Here is a 22,181-nt window from a genome sequence, read left to right on the forward strand (position 1 = left end):
TCTGGTGTGAGAATTTGTTTATTTTATGCTGCTTTTACAATATGTACCATGAATAGAATAATAAGATCTAGCTCTTTGTATTAGAACAAGTGGAGGGAATTAAACTAGTGTTTTTACATCCAAAATATAAACGAATCATTCTTGAATTTATAATGTACATTGAAAAAAATGCTTGGGTATGGACAAGCTCAACATGCACCCAACAGACACAGCCAACCATTCAATGGATTTATTGTCACAGGCGCACACACTTCCATGGACCCCACACCCTGTCAGCAAGCAGTGCATGCAGTGTACAATAATATTGCATGTCTTGGTACCATCTCAGCAACACGTAAACCTCTTCGGCACAATAGGACCACAGAGTAGTACATCCTCCATTCTCGAAACAGGCACAGTTGGGGAGGGGATCAGCAGCATTGTTCGTTGTCATTACTTGATTCCTTTCATTTAGCAAAAATTCTCTCATCCTAGTGGCTATTCTACTTAGTAGAAAAAGTATATATAAAATTATGAACCTTAATTATTTTTTAAAAGTTATGCAGTTAATAAAACAATGTATACACCTCCTCACGCTTTGAAGCTTAAAAGACAATATAGTGCTTTTATCTCAATAACTGTACAAAGTTCCGGCAAGAAAAGATCTGTACATGGTTACAGGAAAGTTATGCTAGCAAAAATACAATATAAAAAACACAAAGCCGTACTGAATTCATTCCACTTGTTGTATGGGTAAATGTGCACAAATGCTGCAACTACATATCTGGAAACTTTTAAAATTGATAAAAGTACTTCTATAGCTTTATAGTGGTAAAAAACATGTTGGGTTTTGTTATTGGTCATGTCTCCAACACTTGTCAATATTACAGTATCACTTTCAGAAATCCCCGTTTCCCCAATCTATCACAATGATGACGTGATACAGATACTGCTGGAAACAGGGCTGTCAGTGTGTTTGATTTGATTAAAAAGCAGAGCCAGCTTGTGTGTTCTTGTGAATAACCCAATGACAAATAGGGCTATTTTCAGATGATTCTTCCAATTGGCACATTAAATCAACACTGTTAAACTAGCATTATCATTACTGGCCGTTATAGTCTCAGTACTGTGTGTGACTGTGCTTGTGCTCTCTTAGTAACTACTGTGAAGTGGATGGCACTTACGTAGGCCTATAGGTGAAACAGAACAGATACAGGGGTCGATGAATGTCCTGCCTCACCCGAGGGACATTGGATTATGTTACGACAGAGAGTGGGTCACCTCTAGGGCAGCTCAGCAGACAGAGTCAGTGTTGGGAGGCAGCCTCCCGCTGCGTCGTGCCTCCTTCTCCCTTTTCTCCCTCTGTTTCTCCAGCTTCTCCTGGGCCTTCCTCATGTCCTTCAGCTTCTTCTTGATGGTGGCCCGGTCACTCTGGCTGGACACACCCAGGGCCTGACGGGAAAAACATCACAGGTCACATTCTAGAACACTACTTTCTGAAATGCACATAAACATCCGACAATTTCCTCTGGTTTATTATGTGTCATTCTCCTTATGCACCGTAGTGTAAATTATTGTGAAATTCACCCAGTTTATGTTTGGCCATTAGGTGGCAGTCAAGGCATTAGAAACCTGACTGATATTGAGATGAGCGAGATGCAAGACCTCGCTCTCGCACAGTATCTGCGCATGTGCAAGGGTTTCCCGCACTGTTCACAGCGTGGTAGCCAGGGCACCAAAACACTGGAGAAGTGAAGCCTTGCGCTTCAACGCTTTAGTTGTTGCAGAAATTGACCCGCTATGCTTTTTACATCTATGTCATATCGCTGAGTCTACCTTTACATTTTCTTTGGCCTTGTTGCTTGTGATGCCCTCTCACCTTCAACTTGTCACTGTCCAGGTGCATGAGCTGATGGCCATCCACACCCTTGGCAGTGAACTCAGGAGTGTATTGGTCCATGTTCATGCCCATCAACCAGTGACAGATTTGCTGATTAGTCCACTCTGAGACAGGGCGGTTCTGCCATTGGTACTCCTTCCCCGTGGGTACTGGCTCATCATCCAGGGTCTACGGAACACCAAGAAAAACATGCCATCCCAAGAAAACTAACAAAACAACAGTAACAATAATGTATTAAATAGCGAATCAATGTCAGTTACATGACAATATGTAAGCACAATATCAAAATATCATGGCACGGTGCAAAGTGACAAATCCCATTAAAAAAAAAGCTGTGTGCACTGGTCAATTCAGAGTTTGTCACAACGCTGTTAAGTGGAAGAGGCCACGACATGCAGAGGGAGCATGTTTGTTTTGTTCTACCTGGCATACCTGGCTTGTTTGAGTATAGTAGGCAGGGCTTTGGTCTTAACGTTTATCTGAGTATAAATAAAAATCACTTATCAACTGAAACACCAACAAGATAAGCCATACAGCCACAAAACACAGCCATACACACAATCCAACACCATCTACAAAGGAATGTTCCTTTCCACCAAGCAGACACAGGAGCAGCATAGATCATTCTACGGTCTAACGAAGGAGTCTCTTCTGCTAGTTCAGCTAGTTGACTGCACATCAAGGACCCCAAAGCTAAAGACAGAAATGTCTTTTAACACCACACAGACAACTTCATCACACACATGCAACTTCATTCTCCGGCGGCCATTCACAATTCCATCATCACAGCCACAAGGGGGCAAAGAGCATGCTTTGAGACTGTCCCGTCTCAGAGACATCTGAGCAGCATCATCCCACACGGGCTTTTGTGGACGTGGAACAAAGAGAGAGCACTCACCTCACTGGACGAGAAGACTAAAGTATGCGAGCGCCCAGACAGATTGGGCTCTGCAACTAAGCCTGTGATGTCTGAACTGGGGCTGCCAGGGTTTGAATCATCTATGACTGACAAACTCTGGAACAAGTGGAAACAAGGAGGAACGCATTAACTAGACAAACACATGCGTGGGTAAACAACAGTTCTTTACTCTGTGGAGTAAAGCTCTAGGGAGGAAGGTGATCCACAGTAGTACCGTAAAACATGGAACTTTGGGTTGAGAACTAGAACAGTACATTTTCTGAAGAAAAAGTGGTGTGCTTGTGAAGGATCGATTGATCCCTAGGATAGGATAACGTGAAAGTCACCAAACAAACAAACAAACAAACTACTTCTACTACGACACTTAATACTAATCATCAAATCGTGTGCGATATGAATGTGAAATGTTAGATTTAGAGTGCTCGACACACTACCACAAACCCAATTCCACTACGACGACACAAATCAATTTGGGGGTATAATTAGTATGATCTAGATGCGAAATGAACAATCACAACAATAGATGAAGGGTTAGTTCTAGTCTACCAGCTCTTCTAAGATGGCGGGGGGAGAAAAAGGAAATCATACTGTACCAAATCTAACGAGCGACTGAATAAAGAGGACCAGGAGAGATTTGTCTGTTTTGAAAGAAGGACTGTTAGTGAGCGAGCTTGTCAAGTCGTTCTCCCTACTTTACACTGTGGATCACACTGCTCTAGCTGGCACAGGACCATGGGACACAGACTCCGAGAAGTAGAATCCCAGCCATCAGAACCAGGGGAGACCCTGTTTGTGGCCAACACTGCCCACACACTGTCCACTATCTCCCCATAGCCCTGGTGCTGTTGGCCTCCATCTACACCCCAGGCAGCCTGGTTGTGAATTAGTCAGGCCTGTTTGAGTAGATGCATTTAAAAATGGGGATAATTCTGTGGTTGCTAAGCCATTGAAAGGCCAGTGAATCCTCCTCTCTCTGATTAATAACGAGGCTGCGTCTCAAAAAGCACCCTATATAGGGCACTACTTTTGAACTGCAATGTCATCATCCCTCGCTGGGAAACACGACACCGGCCGGCTGATAGCTGCACATCTCTTGACTGGATTCTCTATTTATTTCTATGCAGAGCAGAAACCTTGAACTGTGGACTACTGACCAATGAATCACTGTCTTATTACTGGCAAACATAACATGAATTGGTCCAGAAATGACAGAGAGGTCAGTTCAGTGACACAGGGAAGGCATTTCATTTCACTTTGTAGTAGCCAGAGCCATTTATTTAGAGAGTTAGGCCAACTTTTAGAATTTTGAATACTCAGTTGCATAGCGTTGTTTAATCATCCCCCATGTAATGTTAATGGGTAGCTAACATGGCTGCCATAGAATGTTGAGGTGTCATGCAAATGCATCATACTGGCCCAACTCTTTAAATACATGGCTTTAGTAGTAGCTAATGAAATGTAATTTTGAGTCCCGGCTGGATTTGGCATACTAATTAAAATGGCTTAATACAATCTCTCCTTAATGCAAACGTCTTCTGCTTCTGTTTGTTACTGGTGATTCTGAAATTACTAAACATCTGTGTCTAGATTATGAGTGCTTTTTCTTTACGTCTTTTGATGGGGTCAGCTGTGTGTGCGTGCGCACCTTGTTTTTGCGGTCCTGGCTCTGCTCGCTGCTGGTCTCAGTGGCTGCGTATGGTAGGCTGCTGCTGGAGGACGAGGGCTCCTTGTCCCTGTCTCTGTCTCTGTCCCCAAACCAGGAGAAGGGCATACAGGTGGGTATAGAGGTCATGGACTCAGAGGGGGACAGGTTCCCTCCAGATTCCTCCAGGAGCTCGGCAGAACCCCTGGGCATTAGGAAAATTAAGAAAAATAAGCTAAGTCTCCAAATGACATATTGTCTCTTCAATAGCACTAAGATCCTCTGATAGCAGAGCTGTGAGTGTACGGTGATGACATAGCCAGGATGTGGTGACACAGCAGGCATAGAGACATGACATACCTGCTGTCCAGAGATGCTCGCATCGCCTCCTTGTCATGTTTCTTCCCTTTGCCACCAGACTTCCGAAGGCCACTGTTGGTTTTCAAAAAGCTTTAGATAACACAGGACTGACAGGACTGTCAAATTGAAAACAAAATCATTCTCTCAGGCACTTACCCAAAAATCGTCTTTTTGGGTTTTCCTGCTGAAGAACTCTCATTTGTCTCATCTGTAACAGAGTCATATTTTCAAAATAACATAATTACATCAACTGCTGCAAGCAGAGAGCCAGTAAGAGACACATCAATATGGTGACAGTCAGTGGTGATAGTAGCAACATCTTGTTTTGTAAATGTACTGTGTGAGGAGAATGCTGTGGTTAGCAGACTGATCTCTGGATATGGGACAGTACCTTTAAGCTCCTTGCCCTTCCCCTTGGACTCCCTTTTCTTGACATTGCGCAGGAGCCCTGAGGGGGAGTGTGGCGAGAGCGAAGAGGTATCTTTAGGCGGCGACAGAGAAGGACTGCTCCCACTCTCGGCGCTGTTTCTCTGGGACGGGGGCAGGGAGGAGCTGCTGGAGAGCTCCAGCTTGCTCCTGGATCTCTCCCCAGCCTCGGTGATCTCGTCCTTCTGGCCGTTCCCAGGGTAACAGATGGGCACTGGCAGGGACAGGCTCTCCTGGATGGACCTCCTCCTCCTGGCATAGTCCTCCTCTGCATCCTCCCCCTCTACCTTGTTCTCCTGGAGGGAAAAACACAGTCAGCAGTGATGACTAAAGAGACAAACAGTGTCTCAGTGATGGGACTGACATGTGAACATTGGTATTGAACATGCAGTCAATAGAAGGAGATGAGGAAGGATGTATCTTTGAATTAGCTAGTACTATTCCCCCTGATATTATTTCCAAAATGAATGAGAGAACATTCTGAGCTGACCTGCGACTGGCAAGGGGACGCGCCAAGGTTCTCCTTCAGTTTGTTGCGAGACGGACGATTCCTCCTTGGGGCCAGTAAGCCCTTGGCCTTGTGTGCACTGGTGTCCAAGCGGTCAGTCTCAGGGACCAGCTCGCTCCAGTCTGTATCTGTGGAGGAGGGACAAAAACACAGCTCGGTACAATAGACAGTAAGCCTGGGAATTGTCAGGGACCTCATGATGCGATATCACGTTACTGCTGATACGATTCAATACTGCGATTCTAATTGCGATTCGATGTTCCAACCATATTGCTGACTATGAGTCTAGTGCAGAGAGACGAGAGCATGAGAAAACGAGTTTTGATCAGTCGGGGAAATAAAAGTGGTGAAAACATGTTGGCTCACTATCCCAAAATAATACTGCGATAAGTGACTGGGTCACTTTTTTTCTCCATCACTACTACACAAGGTACACTATTCTCAGACACTGAGGTTCAGAGACTGTGGCTGCTTCACAAATTGCACCCTATTCCCTATTTAGTGAGCATTAGGAACACCTCTAATATTGAGTTGTACCCCCTTTTGCCCTCAGAACTGCCTCAATTCGTTGGTGCATGGACTCTACAAGGTGTTGAAAGCATTCCACAGGGATGCCGGCTCATGTTTACTCCAATGCCTCTCACAGTTGTGTCAAGTTGGTGACATCAATAAGGGATCACAGCTTTCACCTGAATTTCACCTGGTCATCCTGTCATGTTCCTAATGTTTTGTGCACTCAGTGTATAGTAAAAAAGGTGGCATTTGAGACGTATCCGCACTCTCGCCCTCCTTTAGTGGTAAATGGAGGGTGGCTCCTAGCCTCCTACTTACCTAACAGTAGAGAGTCCACAGACTGTGTGTTGGTGACGGGGCCTTCACTCCCTTGGCTGCTCCATCTCCTTTCCTCTGCAAAGTCCTGACCTGACTGGGTCTCCACGCGGTCAGCAGACGGACCGCTGCCCTCCAGGACTGCTATCTGAGGAGAACCACAGAACGGACCGTCAATCCTCTCTCCTTCTCCACTACGTCTGAACCCTCTCTCCTTCTCCACGAGGTCTGAACCCTCTCTCCTTCTCCACGAGGTCTGAACCCTCTCTCCTTCTCCACGAGGTCTGAACCCTCTCTCCTTCTCCACGAGGTCTGAACCCTCTCTCCTTCTCCACGAGGTCTGAACCCTCTCTCCTTCTCCACGAGGTCTGAACCCTCTCTCCTTCTCCACGAGGTCTGAACCCTCTCTCCTTCTCCACGAGGTCTGAACCCTCTCTCCTTCTCCACGAGGTCTGAACCCTCTCTCCTTCTCCACGAGGTCTGAACCCTCTCTCCTTCTCCACGAGGTCTGAACCCTCTCTCCTTCTCCACTAGGTCTGAACCCTCTCTCCTTCTCCACGAGGTCTGAACCCTCTCTCCTTCTCCACGAGGTCTGAACCCTCTCTCCTTCTCCACGAGGTCTGAACCCTCTCTCCTTCTCCACGAGGTCTGAACCATCTCTCCTTCTCCACGAGGTCTGAACCCTCTCTCCTTCTCCACGAGGTCTGAACCCTCTCTCCTTCTCCACGAGGTCTGAACCCTCTCTCCTTCTCCACTAGGTCTGAACCCTCTCTCCTTCTCCACTAGGTCTGAACCCTCTCTCCTTCTCCACTAGGTCTGAACCCTCTCTCCTTCTCCACTAGGTCTGAACCCTCTCTCCTTCTCCACTACGTCTGAACCCTCTCTCCTTCTCCACTACGTCTGAACCCTCTCTCCTTCTCCACTACGTCTGAACCCTCTCTCCTTCTCCACTACGTCTGAACCCTCTCTCCTTCTCCACTATGTCTGTTCTAATATTCCAGTCTCTTTCTCATAATTTGTAAATAAGAACTTGTTCTCAACTAGCCTACCTGGTTAAATAAAGGTGAAATAAAAATAAATAAATAAATCATATGTTCCTCTCACCCTGTCCTGCAGGCTTTGAAGCTGCTCCTTGTACCATCGATCCTTCTCATCTAGAACTTTCTTCAGCTCCTCCTCCTTCTTCACAAAGTCAATCTCCCTGGAAAGGAATCAGACCATTAGACTTCAAAATCATTCCACTGACGTGTGGACATACAGTGCATTCGGAAAGTATTCACACCCCTTCCCTTTTTCTACATTTTGCTACTTTACAGCCTTATTCTAAAATTGATTAAATTAATATTTTCCTCATCAATCTACACACAATACCCCATAATGACAAAGTGAAAACAGGTTTTTAGAAATGTTTGCAAATGTAATAAAAATAAAAACAAATACCTTATTTAAATAAGTATTCAGACCCTTTGCTATGAGACTTGAAATTGAGGTCAGGTCAAGGTCCCCAAGAACACAATGGCCTCCATCATTCTTAAATGGAAGAAGTTTGGAACCACCAAGACTCTTCCTAGAGCTGGCCACCTGCCCAAACTGAGCAATCGGGGGAGAAGGGCCTTGGTCAGGGAGGTGACCAAGAACCCGATGGTCACTCTGACAGAGCTCCAGAATTCCTCTGTGGAGATGGGAGAACCTTCCAGAAGGACAACCTGACAGCCCTCTTGGAGTTTGCCAAAAGGCACCTAAAGGATTCTCAGACCATGAGAAACAATATTCTCTGGTCTGATGAAACCAAGATTGAACTCTTTGGCCTGAATGCAAAGTGTCACGTCTGGAGGAAACCTGGGTGAAACCTATCCTACGGTGAAGCAAGGTGGTGGCAGCAGGGACTGGGAGACTAGTCAGGATCAAGGGAAAGATGAATGGAGAAAAGTACAGAGAGACCCTTGATGAAAACCTGCTCCAGAGCACTCAGGACCTCAAACTGTGGCAAAGGTTCAACTTCCAACAGGACAACAACCATAAGCACACAGCCAAGACAATGCAGGAGTGGCTTGGGGACAAGTCTCTGAATGTCCTTGAGTGGCCCTGCCAGAGCCTGGACTTGAACCCGATCGAACATCTCTGGAGAGACCTGAAAATAGCTGTGCAGCAACGCTCCCCATCCAACCTGACAGACCTTGAGAGGATTTGCAATGAAGAATGAGAGAAACTCCCCAAATACAGGTGTGCCAAGCTTGTAGCGTCATACCCAAGAAGACTCGAGGCTGTAATCTCTGCCAAAGGTGCTTCAACAAAGTACTGCGTAAAGGGTCTGAATACTTATGTACATGTGATATCTTTTTTTTTTGTTGCAAAAATGTATACAAAACTGTTTTTGCTTTGTCATTACGGGGTATGGTGTGTAGATTGATGAGGGGCGAAAAATGATTTCATCAATTTTAGAATGAGGCTGTAACGTAATAAAATGTGGAAAACGTCAAGGGATCTGAATACTTTCCAAATGCACTGTACTGTACTTTCTATACAACATGACTCAGCATAGAGGAAGTGGAAGAATGCCTTCAGCTTGTTCAGAGTGAGGGAAGCACACACAGGTCAACACAAGCCGAGACTTCGAAATAATGCAATAATGCACTTCTAAATAACTTGACCCTAAGTGAACTCAACTCACTTCTGCTGGTAATCTTTGAGAAGTTTCTTGGCCTTGTTGTATTTCTTGTCCAGGGTCTCGTACTGGCTCTGGGTCTCAGACAGGTGCTCATTGACAGTTTTACACAGAGCCTGGGCCTCTAGCCAGTACCCTTCTAGATTCAACATTTTCTCATTGCTGCTCTCAATCTTCTGCTCCAACTCAGCCACTCTCGTCTCCCTGGATGCTTTGTCCTCCTCGGACGTCCTTAACTGTAGAGGAAGAGTGAAATGTATTTTCAGTACCTAAATCTAAGGGCTTCTCATCTACTAGTACAATCAACATATTCAAATCATTACGGTCAGTCAGATGAGACAGACGACAATTACGGGTTGGTCACCGGCCGGGCGACAGATTGCGCTCCATGCATTGATCCATATGTACTCATGTTTATGAAACAGTAGCTTGCTCTTCAGATGTACATACCTTTTCCTTCAGTTGGTTTATTGCCGTTGTTCCTAAGCTGTATTTCACTTGGAGCTAGGGTAAAGAAAGAAACCATTTAAGTAACAAAAACAAGCACATTTCACACAAACAATTACACATCCACCATAATATAAACCTGTGATAATACTATCAGGTGAAATACCTCCTGGAATTTCAAGGCCATCTGCGTGGAGTCCATGTTGAAGGGCATGAACATGGCCTCTGTCTCCGGCAGGTCAAACACCTCCACCGTCCTTCCGCCAGAGAAACTAGACCTTAGCATATCTTCCTCCTCTCCGTCTTCCTCCTCGTAGTGCTCCTCCTGAAACATAACCAACCACAACCACACGATGACATCACACGGCCAGTCACCTAGCTACGCCCACGTGGTGCCCTGCGGGGAGGTATGGGTATTCAGTACATCATATCCCGGTGTTACCGTGACAGCCTGCAGAGAGCCGAGCGGGAGCCCTGTGTCAGAAGGAAACTCATCTCTGCGTCAACATGTTCCATCACACAACCAACTCCAAACATGAGGCAACACAGGGGAAAACACTGCATAAATCCCCACACAACTCATTGACTTGCATACCTACACAGAAATATTTAAATATCTGCCCATTTTGTCACCCACCACCAACCACACAGCTCCTTGTACACGAGTAGCCCAGTATTGAAGTAGATGCATGCGTATGAAATATGTTCCACAACGGGACATGTATATCACACCTTTTAAGAGATCCAATAGGCTTAAGCTTTGTCATGCTTTTCCAGGAGCACTACCTTTCTGTGCTCAGTTCCTCTATAAATAAAGGCTTGTGGTTGCTTGTGCTTTTGAAAAGCAAACATTGCACAATTCCACCAGGCTCCAGCAGCCAGACCCCCCCCCCTCCGGGTGATAACACACCATGCTTATTCACTGCTACCTTCCCGGCTGGAGTGCAACTGGACTAACCCCAGGGTTAGTGACTCACCTCCTCGGTGGACTGTTCGTAGGGGTCGTCCCGGTGCTGCTGCTCCTGCTGGCTCTTCTCCTGCTCCAGAGTCTCGCTGATCAGACGCGCCACCTCGCTCTGTGTCCCCGGCTTCTCCCGGCCAATCAGAAAGCTGTTTGTGTGAGAGCGTGGTGGGTCAGCGTGAAGAGGGGTAGTACCAGCAGACGCCTGGCTGGTAGGCTTGAGGCACACTCAGTATACAATCATAAAAACCCATTTACTCTTTCAACATTTCTCAAGGACATTTATTTTCCTCCAGTCATTCCCGAACAACTTTTAAAACGATAGCTATGAGGTCATTCACTGGTAGGCTACCGGACGGCCACAAGTTTAATCTCGGGAACACAGTGGGCGAGGCTAGTCACACCTAGGATCATAACGACTTATTTCAAAAGGACTACTGAAGCTGGACTGAGCTCACCTGACCGTTCCTTTAGTGTTCTTCAGGACTGTAGCAGCAAACAGCTGAGTCACTCCCACCAGACTTATCCCATCCACCTCCACTATCTGGTCATTCACCTGGATCCTAGTGGAAAGGACAACATGTAATCGTAAGGCGACGGCGTGTAATCGACAAGGGGTGTACTGTAACCATGTTGTAGTAACTCTTCTCCTTTTTTTCAGCGAACAAATTCTTCCAGCTGGCAGCGCAACATAAGGCCAGATTCCCTGGGAAGCGGAAGGAGCTATTTTCTTTCGCTGCCTTGCAGAGTTATAAATACAGCCGGTTGCTTAGAAATGGTGTCTGAAGACCATGGGGAAATGAAGCTTTTGTACCCTTTCACATCCCCACAGTGTTGTGGATCATCGTGATGGCTCTATAATGCACCCAGAGACAGTTCCAGGTGTCTACTGTACAACACATTTTAACTGCCAAGGTTAAAACATGGTTCAAATGTGAATGCTTCTGTTTCCCCCCAGGGGGTGGGGCATCACCTGCCATCCCGTTCAGCCGCTCCCCGCTCTGTTATGGTCTTCACAAAGATTCCCAGTTTCTCCAGGCCCTGGTCAGCTCCCACTCCCATCCCTATGATACTGATGCCCAGGCCGTTATCTCCTGTGGGACAAACAAGGATGGGGAGTTAGAATGGATGGAAGAGACTGCATTCTCTGGACAATTGTGATTATGATGCTGCTCTTTGCCAGGGCGGCCTTGTAAAAAGAACATCTAAAATGGTACTTAGAGAAACTTGGATTAATAAAGGAAAGATGAAATACAGACGAGAACACTGACCCTTTTCAATTTCCACGGGGAATACGTCCATCTTCTCCACCCTCTTCTCCAGCTCGTACTCAGCCGACGCCGCCACGGGGTCCACCTCATCGTTGCGCCGGTCGTATTCCTCGTTAGAGTAGGTGCTGAACACCTGTGGTGTGGAAACAAGCACAAAAGGGCTTACAACTAGGCTCACCACAGTGTCCCCACACTCCAACAACAAGCAATGGACTTAAAAGGGTAACTCTCAACCCAAATTTCAGCCTTTGCCCAACCCCTTAGAAAAAATGCATTCAGGTGAGAATTGCTCTTAAATATTCATTTTGGCGGTGGGTAAACAGTTGTACCTGATCCCAACACTTTCTCACTCTGATAATACAATTATGTGCATCACGAACAAATACGGCTCTGGACAGCTAGTTAGCTCACAGCGGTAAAGCGCCAAGTTCCTGACATCTATTGCCACTTGCGGTGTAAGTTTGAATCCTCCATTGGATGCCAAATAAATCTGAAATGTGGACTCATATTTATTGCGGTATTGTGTTGGGAAGAAAAGTGCAATCATCGCCTTGAATATTAAGATTAGTGGCTCAATTCGATCCAACCCTCATTGCAGTATTTACACAGTAGCTCTTTTTCCCAATGGTCAAATACACGCACAGAATGGTCTTGGGTACTGTATAAAAACCTAGAACTACTATCAGGGCGACCTCTCTCACATGTATGCTTTCACTTTTCAGAATTAGAAGTGTGGGCACGGGATGAATATTGTATATAAAGGATAAAAACAATTATTTAAAAAAACATCTGCCCCATGTGGGATTAGAATTTACAACCATTGAACAATTTTGCAAAAAATATATATCAACTGAAATATCACATTTACATAAGTATTCAGACCCTTTACTCAGTACTTTGTTGAAGCACCTTTGGCAGAGATTACAGCCTCGAGTCTTCTTGGGTATGACACTACAAGCTTGGCACACCTGTATTTGGGGAGTTTCTCCCATTCATCTCTTCTCTCTCAAGCTCTGTCAGGTTGGATACAGAGCGTCGCAGCACAGCTATTTTCAGGTCTCTCTGAAGATGTTCGATCGGGTTCAAGCCCGAGCTCTGGCTAGGCCACTCAAGGACATTCAGAGACTTGTCCCACTCCTGCGTTGTCTTGGCTGTGTGCTTAGGGTCGTTGTCCTGCTGGAAGGTGAACCTTCGCCCCAGTCGGAGGTCCTGAGCACTCTGGAGAAGGTTTTCATCAAGGATCTCTGTACTTTGCTCCGTTCATCTTTGCCTCGATCCTGACTAGTCTCCCAGTTCCTGCCCCTTAAAAACATCCCCACCGCATGATGCTGCCACCACCATAATGCACCGTAGGGATGGTGCCGGGTTTCCTCCAGATGTGACGCTTGACATTCAGGCCAAATAGTTTAATCTTGGTTTCATCAGACCAGAGAATATTGTTTCTCATGGTCTGAGAGTCTTTAGGTGCCTTTTGGCAAACTCCAAGCGGGCTGTCATTTTACGGTGGAGTGGCTTCCATCTGGCCACTCTACCATAAAGTCCTGGTTGGTGGAGTGCTGCAGAGATGGTTGTCCTTCTGGAAGGTTCTCCCATCTCCACAGAGGAACTCTGGAGCTCTGTCAGAGTGACCATCGGGTTCTTGGTCACCTCCCTGATCAAGGCCCTTCTCCCCCGATTGCTCAGTTTGGCCGGGCGGCCAGCTCTAGGAAGAGTCTTGGTGGTTCCAAACGTCTTCCATTTAAGAATGATGGAGGCCAATTCCTCCAACCTCATTGTTTTGTTTTTGCTCTGACATGCACTGTCAACTGTGGGATGTTATATAGACAGGTGTGTGCCTTTCCAAATCATGTCCAATCAACTGAATTTACCACAGGTGGACTCCAATCAAGTTATAAAAACATCTCAAGGATGATCAATGGAAACAGGATGCACCGGAGTTCAGTGACGATTCTCATAGCAAAGGGTCTGAATACTTATGTAAATAAGGTATGTCTGTATTTTATTTTTAATACATTTTCGCTTTGTCATTATGGGCTATTGTGTGTAGATTGACGAGGAAAAAAAGTTACATTTAGTCAATTTTAGAACAAGGCTGTATGTAACGTAACAAAATGTGGACAAGGGGAAAAGGTCTGAATACTTTCCCGAATGCACTGTAAGAAACGGTAAGCAAAAACATTTACATTTGGTCATATGCGGCAATGTGCCTTACTGCCTTTTGAATTTTGTGTAACGTCAGTTGTCTAGTCAAGGAAGCGTCATGCTAAATATATTGGCACACTTCACTTACCAAGACCATTACCAAATAAGTTGTGCTGTCACCAGCTTTTATAGTAAGCCTTGAGGTGGTACCACCCAGCACATCTAGAAGAGAGTGCGTTTCATATCGAACCCCTCCCTTGAGGTGGTACCACCCAGCACATCTAGAAGAGAGTGCGTTTCATATCGAACCCCTCCCTTGAGGTGGTACCACCCAGCACATCTAGAAGAGAGTGCGTTTCATATCGAACCCCTCCCTTGAGGTGGTACCACCCAGCACATCTAGAAGAGAGTGCGTTTCATATCGAACCCCTCCCTTGAGGTGGTACCACCCAGCACATCTAGAAGAGAGTGCGTTTCATATCGAACCCCTCCCTTGAGGTGGTACCACCCAGCACATCTAGAAGAGAGTGTATTTCATACTGAACCCCTCCCTTGAGGTGGTACCACCCAGCACATCTAGAAGAGAGTGCGTTTCATATCGAACCCCTCCCTTGAGGTGGTACCACCCAGCACATCTAGAAGAGAGTGCGTTTCATATCGAACCCCTCCCTTGAGGTGGTACCACCCAGCACATCTAGAAGAGAGTGCGTTTCATATCGAACCCCTCCCTTGAGGTGGTACCACCCAGCACATCTAGAAGAGAGTGCGTTTCATATCGAACCCCTCCCTTGAGGTGGTACCACCCAGCACATCTAGAAGAGAGTGTATTTCATATCGAACCCCTCCCTTGAGGTGGTACCACCCAGCACATCTAGAAGAGAGTGCGTTTCATATCGAACCCCTCCCTTGAGGTGGTACCACCCAGCACATCTAGAAGAGAGTGCGTTTCATATCGAACCCCTCCCTTGAGGTGGTACCACCCAGCACATCTAGAAGAGAGTGCGTTTCATATCGAACCCCTCCCTTGAGATGACGTAGGTGCCTCTACATCACAATTTCAATGGTAGAATTTAACCACTAGGGGCACAATAGGCTAGATTTACTACTAAAAGACCAAAATATATGACTTCTGCAACAAACTTAAAATGAAGACCAGAATTGGCATTTCATTCTAACTAAGCCAAAAACATTGTTTTCAATTATTTTTTGTTTACTTCATGAAAGTTTCTCTGTAATAAGGACCAGACACATTTTCTGTCTGTCTGTACTCATAAAACTAGTATTATTCTCTAAAATAGGCCCGTTCTACTTAAAACTATTCTATTTATTAGTCTCTACTGTGGTTATGAGTTTCAATAAATATGAAGCAGACTAGGCCTTGAGGTCTCAAACTCTAACCCTTCTTCATTAGTTATCAATAAAAACTAAAAAGTGCTCCCAGTACCATCAACAGTTGTTCACCCTTTGTATTGCCAGTGAAAGAAGCCTCTGTCTCTGTTATTTTTCAGACAGTGAGGTAGCTCAGTGTCTCACCAGTTTACAGCAAACAGACGCGCTGAGGCATACAAATGCCCGTATGCACAAAGACGCACTGTTCCAGGGATTTCATTAAGGTTTAAAGAACCTATGATTTGAGCAGACATAACATAGCAGGCTGGTTCAGTCTCAGTTCACTGACGATGTGGCTGATTTCTTGTTAGGACCCTAGTTGCACACACAGTATGGCAGGCAAAGAACGCCCCGCGAGAAAGTAGGCCACAGCTGGGAGGGAAAGAGGAATAGATGTGGCAAAGAGCAATGCTCTGTGGCAACAGGTGTTAATCCTCAGTGCTAAAATGAAGAGATAACATGAACAGCGGACAGAAAGCCTGTGTTCAGTCCCCAATCTTCTGCTCTCTGCCAGGTTTCATTGCAGGTTGGCCATTTCTATGATTAAATCAAACATAGCATACTATGGTATAAATACTAAAGTATTTACTGTAGAGTTTTTGCAGACTTTACTGTAGTATTTACAGTTAACTATAGTATAAATAGTGTAGTAAAAGAAAAATGTAGTATATATACACACTATAGTAATTAGTGTAGTGTTTTTGCAGATTGTAGTATACTGCAGTGTTTCTGCAGAAATTACTGTAGTATTTTACTATAGTGTTTTTGTTGCATTATCTTTGACATAGAAGTGAAACCTCCTGGAGAAACACTAAAAAAGCAAAGTTTCCATAAACTGTAGGTTGGTGGGTAGGTAGGTAGGACTGGGGTCTGAACAGATAGTTCAGAGATTTTGCTCTATAACCTGTACTGAACAAAATATGGTCTATACTTGGCATGTAGGTTTCTTACTTATGGATAGCACAAATGGGATATGGGGAGGGAAATGGGCAGGGTATATGCAAATTAAATACTCTAGTATTTACTATAGTTAAAAAAGTGTCATGTTTTGCAGAACTTCCTGTAGTATTTGCTAGTGTTTTTTCCCCTGGATAATACTGTAGTATATGCTATAGTATTCTACAGTATATTACAACATTCTATAGTAAGTACTACACATGATCGATGGATACTAGAGTGTGTAGTATAGTATTCTACAGTATACTACAGTTTACTCCAGAATTACAGTATATAGTATTCTATATTAAAATGTAAGTATTTTGGGAATCTGGGTTTGGCGGATGTCAGGAAACCCCTACCTGCCTGAATGCATAGTGTCAACTGTAAAGTTTGGTGGAGGAGGATCTGGGGCTGCTTTTCATGGTTCGAGCTAGGCCCCTTAGTTCCAGTGAAGGGATATTTAATGGTACAGCATACAATTATCTTTCAGACGATTCTGTACTTCCAACATTGTGGCAACAGTTTGGGGAAGGTCCTTTCCTGTTTCAGCATGACAATGCCCCCGTGCACAAAGCGAGGTCCATACAGAAATGGTTTGTGAGATCGGTGTGGAAGAACTTGACTGGCCTGCACAGAGCCCTGACCTCAACCCCATCAAACACCTTTGGGATGAATTGGAACACCGACTGCGAGCCAGGCCAAATCGCCCAAAATCAGTGCGTGACCTCACTAATGCTCGTGGCTGAATGGAAGCAAGTCCCAACAGCAATGTTCCAACATCTAGTGAAAAGCCTTCCCAGAAGAATGGTGGCTGTTATAGCAGCAAAAAGGGAGGACCAACTCCATATTAATGCCCATGATTTTGTAATGAGATGTTCGATGAGCAGGTGTCCACATACTTTTGGTCATGTAGTGTATGTATCCGACCTATCTAAAGCAGCCTGGGCTGTGGGCTCCAAGGACTTTATGGCATGTCGTCTCTTCCTCAGTCACAATGTGATATTCAGCCAGAGAGACAGAGCCAGAGCAAGCAGTGCAGCCAGATGGGAATTCAAAGCTGCTTTTTACAGATGAGCACAGGTCTGCTCTGGGACATCACCAGTAACACAGTAAGCTTTACTGATCACAGGGATGGAGCTCTTCAGCGTTGATTTTTTTCGGACATCCTGTGTCAAGAACTCCGGGAAACTGCAGATTTGTTTGGGTTTAAAAGAAAAGGAATGCTGACGAGTCTACAACTGTCAAAGCCAAAGGAATGAACTCAGTCTAGTGTGGATTCTGTTCTCCCTCATTTCTAAGGCATGGGGTCAGCTTCAAGTGTGACCTCACTGAAACAGTGCTCTCCATACATGGACAGAGTAGTTGTTACCTCATGCATCCACAGTGTCTGCACCCTACCCAATGCCCTCACTATGTTATTACAACTCAATGAAGGGCTCAGAAAAGAGGGGCCCACTGTTCCAGTCAGAGCACTTTAAATCGAGTAGAGAATACCAGAGACAAACAAAAACTGGCTTAGTTATTCTCCAGAGGATAGATGTAAAGCCTGGCATCAACTGACAGTCCATGGTTTGGGAAGTGAGACGTCTAATTGGGAGAGACTTATCCTCTCTCTCCATGGCGGTTCATGGCCGTTGTGATCTCCGAGTGCTCCCCAGATGTCGCGAGTGGTGCGGACGTATGGTCCAGGAGATTAAAGCAAGCCATCCTCAGAGAGAAACAGGAGGTTGCCGTCTGCCGAGGCTGGCAGAGTGTAACTGAGCAAGGCTATAGGATTAGAACTGGGTTTCGTTTGGACGCTTGGCTGGAGTCGTAGTGAGAAGGCTGCACGATGTAATCCAGTAAACATTTCCACAGCCCGAGGTCTGGATCCCAGGAGCGTGTCTGGACTTGAGGAACAAGGCAGGCCAGGCGGTCGGTCGTCTCCTACACCCACTGTCTCTGTGTAGACTACTATGGGTTTCTCACATGAACATTCCCATGTAAACAGATTGGAAACCAAAAGGGTTTGTACACACTACTGCAATTTTGTGGTGAGGGGAAGAATGCTATTTATGAAGCCTCATCCCCTCCTATAAGCCCAGCTCTCTTCTCCTCGTCATTTTATTAGAGGTAGATCTAGATTTTGACCGTGTCTGTGGGTATAATTTAGTTTAAGCTGAACACTATCCTCTGCATCCTCTCCTCCTCAAAGGCAAGGCCATCTCATGAAGTATTCAGATTACAGTGGATTTGCCAAATAATACAGGGCGTACAAATGTTCTATGGTATTTCAAATGAAAACAGTTCAGTCAAAGCACATCAGTCCTTGGTTTATCTGACACCCACACATTTTAAAAAGATTGAGAACAGTGTGCTCTACAAAAGTCAGTATTTACATGAACAACCAGGCAGGTCAGTTTGGGATTTAATAGCCAGTTCAAATCCAAACAAATCAATAAAACGAAAGCAGACAGGACATGTCTTTAAGGATGAAAAAGGCTTGGTTTTGGGGGTTCACAGTAATTAGGTGGAGAAAATGTAACTGTGGAACGGAGGGAACACACTGATGAATCCCAGGCTTCAGTTGGACTCTGCAGCACTGCAGTGGTTTCGCTTGGCTTCTTCCCTGGCACTTTTTTTTGTCCGACTTTCCTGTTGCCATGGAATACTTCCAGCTATTCGGAACAACGTTTCTTTCTCTGCGGCTGAAACCTAATCACTCAAGCACTGTCTTGTGCGGTAGACACAAGAAAAAGACTCAGAAATCAATCTCTTTATTAGCCCCGAAAAAACACAGCTTGCTGTTGTTATCACCGATCTCCAGTTACCATGTGAAACCCCCAGTTACCTTTATCTCTGTGTGCAGGCCTGGTGGTTGGGCAGGTAAGGGTCACCATTGGTTCCAATCTGGAGGCCCAACTTTCAGTGAACATCACTTAGCCTACACCGACCAGGACAAGCAGATTCAAAATCAATTGGTCAAGCTCACTGCATTTCCTTTGACTACTTGGCTGAAAGCTTGGCAATTAATGTAGCATTAGTTTTTTTGTCGTGCCTCTAAATCTTTAATGGGGTGGCAGAAGCTGTGAAGTGGCTTGGTAAACCATAGTGCCATCTGCTTCATATTTTCTCTTTCTCCACGTCTTGTGAAAGCCCGTCTCTCAGCACGCCTGGCTTGATTATTGTACGTCATCCACCTTCAACCACCACAGAGGGTTGCTGTAGACACACACACACACACACGCACAAAACTTTCCCCTCTCCCGTTATCCCTTCCCCCCAAAAAAATACCACTGTGGGAAATGAGTCAGCAGCTGAGAGGGAAACTAACCAGAGAATGCAGCACCGCACCAGGGCACCAAAGCGAGCACAGAGCACTGGATCGGGAGGAGCACATTACGTAAGCAGCTCTACAAATGAAAACATGCTGTGGGAACGGGAAAGGGGTCTGGTGCGGATCATACAGTAATTAGGAAAGAAAGCATGCCACCAAGTTATTCAGTCCTGAATAAACCGAGCACAGAATAGGTCCACTATTTCCTGCTAGCATGCTCTACAGAAACATAGGACCAGATAAACATATACATTGGTTGGATTACAAAAACTATGTCAAGTAGGCCTACTTTTTAACTCTACCTTTGAAGAAATAAACAATGAATGAATCACTCTGGAAAAGAAAGATACTGACTGGCTGTTTAATTGGGACAAAGAGGCCAAAGACCCTAACCCTGTGTTTCGTGATGTGGAGTCTGAGAAAGATAGAATGCAGCGTAATTCCATTTTGGAATCAGATATGTGACTTGTTTCAGGAAACTAGGTGTATGTCGCACATCACTACTTCACAGGAGCACCATTGTAAAAAAAAAAATCTAAACACATTTTTTTTGGCAGAAATGCCTTCTGGAACATGTGAACTTTCATGTGCCTTAATAACAAATTTGTACACCATCTGTAAATAAGAATAACATTTTTAAAATTACTAGCCTAGTTGGTTAAGCCACGGAAAAAGGCAGCAACCTACCCGCTAGCCATGATTGGCTGAGATAATGCCGAGAGATGAGTTTGGATTGGTCTGCCATCTGGCACGCGTCTGTCTATAACATGAGCTGGTCAGTATGTGTAGGTAATCATTTTTAACGCAGCTTTTTTGAAATATATAACGTCGTAGAACTGCATAGGGACTGTTCTCCACTTTCTGGGGGACCGAGTTTTGAAATCAGTGGAATTAGAGTATGATAGCTAAGGAGATTGATTGCAAATATGCAGACAGGGTCGAAAAGAGAACACACACTTGTCTACGGATTACATCTTCAAGCTAAGGGGCAACCATGAGGGAGAAGGAGAGGTGTCCATCCATATATACGGGTAAGAGAGTCAAGCTAGCAACATTTTCTGACATCTTACGTTTCAAATTTCGTCAGAAAGTTGTTTTCATTTAAAGTTAAAGTGTACTGTTAGCTAGTTAGCTAACGTTACATGTATGATTTGTGTAGTAATATTATTCGTATCTCAGAGCCATTTGCATTGTTAGTTATACGTTAGCTAACGTTAGCTAGCTAATATTGAACCTGGTTGGTTAGCTACCTGCAGATTCATGCAGGGTAGTAACGTTATGAGATCGGATTATGGTTCATTGTTTAGCTAGCTAGCTACATGTCTAAACAAAATACATTATGCAAGTAACTATTTCAACAGAATGTTTATAATGTCACTGCGACAACTGTCGATAGGCGTAGCTGGTAAATTTGCTCTGGCTATCTACTCTGATTTCAGAGCACTTTCGTCTGAATGTGCCAGAGTGCAGAATAACTGACAAATTTACCAACACTCAATACCCGTTGAATACGGCCGGTGTCAGTAAATGTTGGCAAAAAAAGCGTCATTCAATTGTTGCCAGCAGCACAGTTGCAGTCACCAACGCTCTGGATAACATGAAAACAGCCTAACCAGCTCTGCTACGGCGAGTAAAATGGTCAGAGTGAGCTGTTCTCTCATCTGTGTCTGGAAGTAGCTAGCAAGCTAGCCAACGTTAGCCAGTTAGCTTGGGTGCTTGACTGCTGTTAGGTCAGTACGCTCAGATCAACCCTACTCCTCGGCCAGAGCGTCCAGTGTGCGCTCTGAGCGCTCTGAGAGCTGAACGCTCTGAATTTACGAACTGCAAATCTGACAACGCTCTAAGTTTATGAACGCCCAGAGCACACTCTGGCACTCCAGATTAAATTGACGAACACGCCAGTAGTATAAACCAGCCTCTTGAAATATTTGGTTGTTTAGTACATACAGTAGCCTCACATGTGAATCCTTAAAGAGATGGTTGGGGCTAAAGCTTAACATGGTGTGAATGATGCTGAATGGGTGAAGACGAAGAAAAGCTCTCCAGTAGGTACCAAAATATTCAAAGGGCATTTTCTCAAAAGTGAGGTTACAAGTTCATCAACTTTCAAAGCAGAATTACTTTCCCACTGTTCCTCAACTGTAGTGTATGATATACCATTTTCTTGTGATTGTATTTGTTTGTCCCACAATCGAGTGAATTTATGAATGAGCACTTGTGCACTTTATCTAAATATTCATTTTTTTATTTATTGCTGTACAGTTGTCTCTACTTTTATCCAATGTAAAACAAAACACACAATTTAACATAAGACTGAATGGAGCCGGTCGGTCACATAAAATCAAAGGAGCTTGGAGTAGAGACAAGTTGAGCAGGTTTGTTTACACATGGCCCGCAGATTCAGATTAACCTTGTGTGTCCTGCCGTGCGGATAAAAAGTATCTGATACCACTTCATCTTCTGTGGCGCTGAAAACACAAGTTATTGAT

General features: G+C 44.9%; 1 protein-coding gene across 2 annotated transcripts in view; it reads right to left on the reverse strand.

The window, feature by feature from the left end:
- Positions 1-22,181, reverse strand: part of ppp1r9ala (protein phosphatase 1 regulatory subunit 9A-like A) — a 35,655-nt gene continuing 13,474 nt past the window's right edge. The window contains exons 3-20 of one of the 2 annotated variants that reach the window (XM_071340602.1): positions 11,907-12,039; positions 11,609-11,729; positions 11,094-11,198; positions 10,652-10,784; positions 9,841-9,999; positions 9,678-9,731; positions 9,234-9,463; positions 7,667-7,763; positions 6,566-6,710; positions 5,717-5,862; positions 5,192-5,522; positions 4,957-5,008; positions 4,801-4,872; positions 4,444-4,645; positions 3,392-3,436; positions 2,778-2,894; positions 1,859-2,047; positions 1-1,431 (exon numbers count right to left, since the gene is read on the reverse strand). In XM_071340602.1, coding sequence (XP_071196703.1) covers positions 1,273-1,431; positions 1,859-2,047; positions 2,778-2,894; positions 3,392-3,436; positions 4,444-4,645; positions 4,801-4,872; positions 4,957-5,008; positions 5,192-5,522; positions 5,717-5,862; positions 6,566-6,710; positions 7,667-7,763; positions 9,234-9,463; positions 9,678-9,731; positions 9,841-9,999; positions 10,652-10,784; positions 11,094-11,198; positions 11,609-11,729; positions 11,907-12,039 — 2,490 coding nt within the window. In that variant the 3' untranslated portion in view covers positions 1-1,272. The remainder of the gene's footprint in view (positions 1,432-1,858; positions 2,048-2,777; positions 2,895-3,391; positions 3,437-4,443; positions 4,646-4,800; positions 4,873-4,956; positions 5,009-5,191; positions 5,523-5,716; positions 5,863-6,565; positions 6,711-7,666; positions 7,764-9,233; positions 9,464-9,677; positions 9,732-9,840; positions 10,000-10,651; positions 10,785-11,093; positions 11,199-11,608; positions 11,730-11,906; positions 12,040-22,181) is intronic. The other variant, XM_071340603.1, reaches the window with a different exon arrangement.

The sequence above is a fragment of the Salvelinus alpinus genome, chromosome 14 (assembly GCF_045679555.1).
Source record: "Salvelinus alpinus chromosome 14, SLU_Salpinus.1, whole genome shotgun sequence".
In the NCBI taxonomy this organism is placed as follows: Eukaryota; Metazoa; Chordata; class Actinopteri; order Salmoniformes; family Salmonidae; genus Salvelinus; species Salvelinus alpinus.